The sequence below is a fragment of the Austrofundulus limnaeus genome, unplaced genomic scaffold (assembly GCF_001266775.1).
Source record: "Austrofundulus limnaeus strain Quisiro unplaced genomic scaffold, Austrofundulus_limnaeus-1.0 Scaffold17, whole genome shotgun sequence".
Lineage (NCBI taxonomy): Eukaryota > Metazoa > Chordata > Actinopteri > Cyprinodontiformes > Rivulidae > Austrofundulus > Austrofundulus limnaeus.
The window spans coordinates 2400510-2406052 of record NW_013952419.1 but is presented as its reverse complement, the minus strand read 5'-3'; the positions used below and the strand labels follow the sequence as shown (position 1 = coordinate 2406052).

At 37.5% G+C, this 5543-nt stretch overlaps 1 protein-coding gene across 3 annotated transcripts in view; it reads right to left on the bottom strand.

Annotated features, from left to right (window-relative positions):
- The window catches only part of eva1c (eva-1 homolog C (C. elegans)), an 8804-nt gene that overhangs the window by 2098 nt on the left and 1163 nt on the right, over positions 1-5543 (bottom strand). Inside the window, exons 2-5 of one of the 3 annotated variants that reach the window (XM_014003250.1) lie at positions 3958-4166; positions 3685-3808; positions 1695-1847; positions 8-151 (exon numbers count right to left, since the gene is read on the bottom strand). In XM_014003250.1, coding sequence (XP_013858704.1) covers positions 8-151; positions 1695-1847; positions 3685-3808; positions 3958-4166 — 630 coding nt within the window. Of the gene's footprint in view, positions 1-7; positions 152-1694; positions 1848-3684; positions 3809-3948; positions 4167-5543 lie in introns of all 3 variants that reach the window. The other 2 variants (XM_014003249.1, XM_014003252.1) reach the window with 2 other exon arrangements.

Here is a 5543-nt window from a genome sequence, read left to right as displayed (position 1 = left end):
GTCTTACCACAGGAATACAGCACAGTGAGGTACTTCCTGGTTCCTGGATAGCAGGGGTCTCGAAAGGTCTGGTTGCCAACAGCAATGGCACACTTTTGTTTACTGTAGCAGGACTTGGACACCAGCTGCACAGCCTCGTAGTTCAGACACTCTGAAGGGAGAGAATCAGGGACTGTTGTGTTTCTTCTTACATTGAAACAACTAAACCACTAATGATGAGTCAGCATTTAACAAATTTTACTGGGTGTTATTTGGGCTCAAACTACTTCTGTATTTTGTGCTACTATACCAAAACAATTGGCTCAGTTGGGAAAAATATGCTATTACATTTAGTAATTGTAACTGTTACACTTTGTGAATATTTTAACTTTATTTACAAAAAAAATCTCCATAGGAATTCATGGAGATATTGTCAGTTCCTTCAAAAGCACTAAAATCTGCTGCTCGGTTTTTGTCATATGCTTCTTCTAGTTTTCAGCTTTTGTCTTGAAATTTTTCACTTTTAGCTACTGTTTAGATATATTAAGCTTTTAGATAATGTTTTATTCCTTAGACTGTAGGTACAACTGTGTTGATTTTTACTTTTAGCAATGGATTAGTTAAGTCGATCTATAAGCTCTTGTGTTAATTTTAGCTTTTAGATACCKTTTTATTGACTGAAGCATTTAGTTATTGGTTTACTGCTTTTAGCGTTTTGCAATTTTTTGCTTTTAGCTACTGTTTTTCTTGTTTTTGCTTTTAGCAATGGTTCAGTTAAATTAAGAATTTAGCTCTTGTGTTAATTTTAGTTTTTAGCTGTTGTTTTATTAATTGTAACATTTAGTTTTCGGTTTACTGCTTTTAGCATTTTGCCTTTTTTTGCTTTTAGCTACTTTTTTCAGTTTTGGTTTTAGGTTTTGCTAAACTTACCTTTTAGCCATAGCTCAGATACTTTTATATTTTAGTTACTGTTTATCCAATTTTAGCTCCTGTTTAGCTTTTTTTAACTTTAACATTTCTGTGAAGTTATTTCTTCCACAATTTTCTGCAGTCATTTAGCACTCTGCATTTTAGCAGATCTGATCCTGTTAATCAAACCGTTTATGTGTAGTAGTTTTGTAGCTAAATAAGCGTAGATTTAATGACAGTAAATTTAGGCTGTTTCACACAACTTTCACAGACTTGTCCCTCATAGCCTAGTCTTACTTCACATACCAGGAAAAGCACAGGTGATMCAAATAACTCAGGTGGAATGCAGCCGCAGCTTGAAGTCATCAGATACACCTGTCTCTACCTGCACTGTTACTGTACTGTTTTCACTTTAATTTAATAAAAGTCAGATTCCTCATAAATCAGCCTAATTTCTGTTTTAAGTAAACAAACACAGCTCATCGACCACCTTTCTTGTCTGCCGTAGGTCTCTTTGATAGTCATCGCAGGGGAAAGTACAATTGGAAAGAATCAAATCAATGCTGGCTGCGTTCCACTCAGCTGTGGGGCTTTTGTGTTCCTGCCTCACTATCACTCAGTCATTGTGGCACGAGGCCAGCTAATGCTTGTAACCAGAATGATGATGCTCTGCACAATGTTTGTGGAAATTATTGAGTGTTGGACTTGAAATGACCACGGACGGGTGTTGCTGGTTTTTAACATGGTTTGACCCCTGCAAAATAATAATGTTAAATCCTTGTTCAATGAAACTCACATTAACTCACCAAATGGGGGTGATCCGGTCAGGTGTGAGGGGCAGATGTCAGGCTGAGCCAGACTTCGTCCGTAAACAGCTGCGTAGATGTTCAGCACCTTGGGGAGCTTACAGCGCAGGACCATGATGCCTCCTTCACACACCACCTGTTTTTTGTGTTCAGCTGATTGAGAAAAAAAAACAAAAAAGATGTACAGTCAGTGCAATATACCTGTAGTCTATGTAACAAACTGAAGGCTCGCAGGCCACATGTGGCCTGCCACAGCATTTTATGTGGCCCATGAATGCTTCAAAGATGTATGGTCTTAAAGTAAGTGCGGGCTGCTTTAAAGGCAGCGTTGACCATCAACTACATCTTTTGTAATGCATGTAGATTATTTTTCTTGTGAAATGAAAACATCCCACCATTATGTGGAGGTGCACAGGTTTCAAAACATAGACTTGAATAAGAACACTAGACGGAGCCCCGCCCATCCACTTAGCATCTGTGACATCATGGAGGAGCAGAAACCAAACAGGGCAACGGCTCACAGCCTCCATAGAAACTAACAGATAAACGACAAGCTGAACCGGATCTGTTTCACAAATTATCTGTCATGTTTTTACAATAAATTAATAACTATGTTAAGTTCATTCAACAATCATGTAAAACAGCAGATTTATACCAGAAAAATATATAATTTATAAGTAACACTGATCTAAAACAGGCCTGAAGTCAGCCTGTAACTTAGACTTTAGCTAGTTCAAAAATGATGACTTCGGCTATTAAGTACATTTCTTATTTCTTCTTACTATCATAAAAAATAAGAATATTTATATTTACCTGTCACTTAGAAAATGTTCTCTGTATACCTGTTATGGGATGAAACTTGTCTCTATTAGCTAACCATCTTCTCAACAGGTCAGGTTCATCTAACAGAAACCTAAAAATACATTATTTTACACTCTGTAGGTCTAAATATTAATCAGAGGACAAAGTAATATTTAAAAGTTTTTGTCAAATTGTAGCATGATTCAACAGTGCTAAACTCTATATATGCTCCACAAGCTAATATCTGTTAACCAATTCAATAAATAACAGTGATTACATCGACTTTATCAGATTATTTTAATTTTAAACTGTTACATTATGTTCTGCTCAGATCACATTGAGCTAAATAAGATCAAATCTGCTGACTTGTTGTAAAATGAGACGTTTTCCTGTTTATCTTCTGTTAATAAATCCAGAACACAAACAGCTTTTCTGGCTTTATTTAAAACATTACATTGATTATATAAACTGTAAAATATTAATAATAATTGGATTAATATTATTATTAATAGTTTTTATGATTTCTACATCGTCAGTCCTTTTTTCTGCTCTGTTGTCAACATGTACAGTGATGGGAAATCCAGACTCTTGACCATTTTGCGTTAGCCGTTAGCTTCACTCCACCCACTCCAGCTGTTCTATAGAACCTCCTTTGTTCAAAATCAGCTGTGAGATGGGGAAATTCACAATGCAAAATCTCCAATTTGCTGCATTTTTGACAGCAATTTTTTCTGTGGCTTAGCTTTACTGGGAAGTGGGTATTTCCCAATTACTAATCATAAATTTAAATTGGAACGCCCCAACAGTGGGAATTTCCTATCGGAAAGTAGGAGAGTTCAGAATTCAAGACAGCAGCTTCTCACCACMACTCAACAATGAGTAAAACTCTCTTTTTTTTTTACTTTTAATAGTATTTCTGTATTATATTTTTCACATTTAGTCAGTCAGTACTTTTCAGTGTTTATAAAACGATGTGTTAAAACACTGTTTCTCTGTGGGAAATACCACGTAGAGCTCAGTTATTGTTTGTTAGCGGTGCTCAGCCATAGCAATGAGATGAGGAACGTGACAAAGTTAAGCACAACTTCTTGAAGTTGATTGCAACTGGCCCTTTGAGGACAATGTGTTTGAAACTCCTGCTTTCCTGCWCTACCTCAGAAATAAAAGACGAGCAGGATGGTGAACTCACTGGGTTTACATTTGTAATCCACATGGAGATATTTGGTAGTGCCGGGGCAGGGGTCCTTCCCAAACAGCAGGTGACTGACAGGCAGCTGGCAATCTCTGTGGCTCTGACACTCTGATAGCAGCTTCTGCACAACAATCAACCAATGTTGCAACAAGGTGGATGCATGAGAAATTAAAAACAAAATTGCCTTTAGAAATCCACAAGAGACACTTAATAACACAGCGGGCATGATTTACTCATAATTAGTCCAAAAGCTAAACTCACGTCCCAAACATGAAAATGCACCTGCAGAGCAGTGTACGCCGAGCAGCTGCGGTTGTCGCGGGGTCCGGAGGGAGGCTCCCCCTTGCAGAGCCAGACCTCGCCGCTCCCGTAGAAGGCCGACTGGATGGAGATGGTGGAGTGGCGAGGGCAGTGGAGGCGCAGCGGCGTGCCGTCACAGGCGTGAGCGGAGTGGCTGGTGATAATCCTGGACAGGTAGTCTGTTCAACACAAAGCGTCACACGCAACATCAGAGCAAAAAAACACACCACAGTTTGTTTCATTGCTGTAGACTGATGAAACACTTTGTACGAATATTTTTTCTAGTTGTCACAGTRCATCAAAAAATCAAATCTTGGCTAACAATATACAGTATTTAGTCATTTTTGATATACAATCTTTTGTCTGCTAGTCAGTATGACATTTGACCTTACAAACTTGGCAAAGATATTTTTAGGCTTATTTCACTCACAAAGCACTCCCTTTTGTAAACTGTGAAAAAAGGCAGAATGGACCTTGTTTTAACTTTTCAGGATATTTATTTACAAATTCCCATTTTTTAAAGGAGACATACCATGCTTTTAAATCCTTCTTTTTCACATTTAAATCATTCAGTTGAGGTCTAATGTAGAACTGTGGTGCTTTGGTGTGAATTGCTCCTTATTGTAACTCCACAAGCCTCTCTTTCACCTCTTTTCTGAGCTCTCTCGGATCAACCCGTTTTGATGCTGTCTCTTTAAATCCAAACAATTTGCTTCACACCCCGCCCCCCTCCAACTTCAATTCCAGACTATATAGCAGCATAGAAACATTTTTTTTACATAAAATATGTCAGCAACAGAATACTTGTCCATCCGGCCTCACATTTTGGAGCCAGAACCAGAGAATGAAGACCACCAAATTGTAGTTGGTAAGTCCAGACCATATTTAGCAGTTCTGTTGCAAATGATGTGACTTTTTTTGCTCACAAATTAGATCGCTTCTTACCTTCACATGTTGCTTCCAAACCTTCCAGCAAGGCATTCAGTCAGTGGTGTTCAGTCCTAAGGGGGAAACTATCCTGCATGTTTTAGATGTTTCTGTTTTGATACCTGATTTCAGTGAAGAAATGATTAACAAGCTTCTGCAGAACTTGAAGACTTGCTAAAGAGCAGGGAAACAACTAAAACATGCAGGACAGTGGCACTCGAGGACCAGAACTGGGCACCACTGATCCTTATAGGAATGGAATATTAACATGCAGTGACATTTAAAACCTTTCTTTTTCTGCATGTCAAAATAAATGTGAAAGAGCAACTTCACAGAGCAGAGCCATTCTCTATTTGCAACTCTGTAACAAACAGTTTCATCCAGGCTGAAGTTACACCATCTTTATAAGATAAGATAAGATAAGATAAGATAAGATAAGATAAGATAAGATAAGATAAGATAAGATAAGATAAGATAAAGGTAAGGTAAGGTAAGGTAAGATAAGATAAGATAGGATAAATTAAGATTAATGTAAGGTAAGAATAAAATAAAATAAGATTAAGGTAAGGTAAGATAAGATAAGATAAGATAAGATAAGATAAGATAAGATAAGATAAGATAAGATAAGA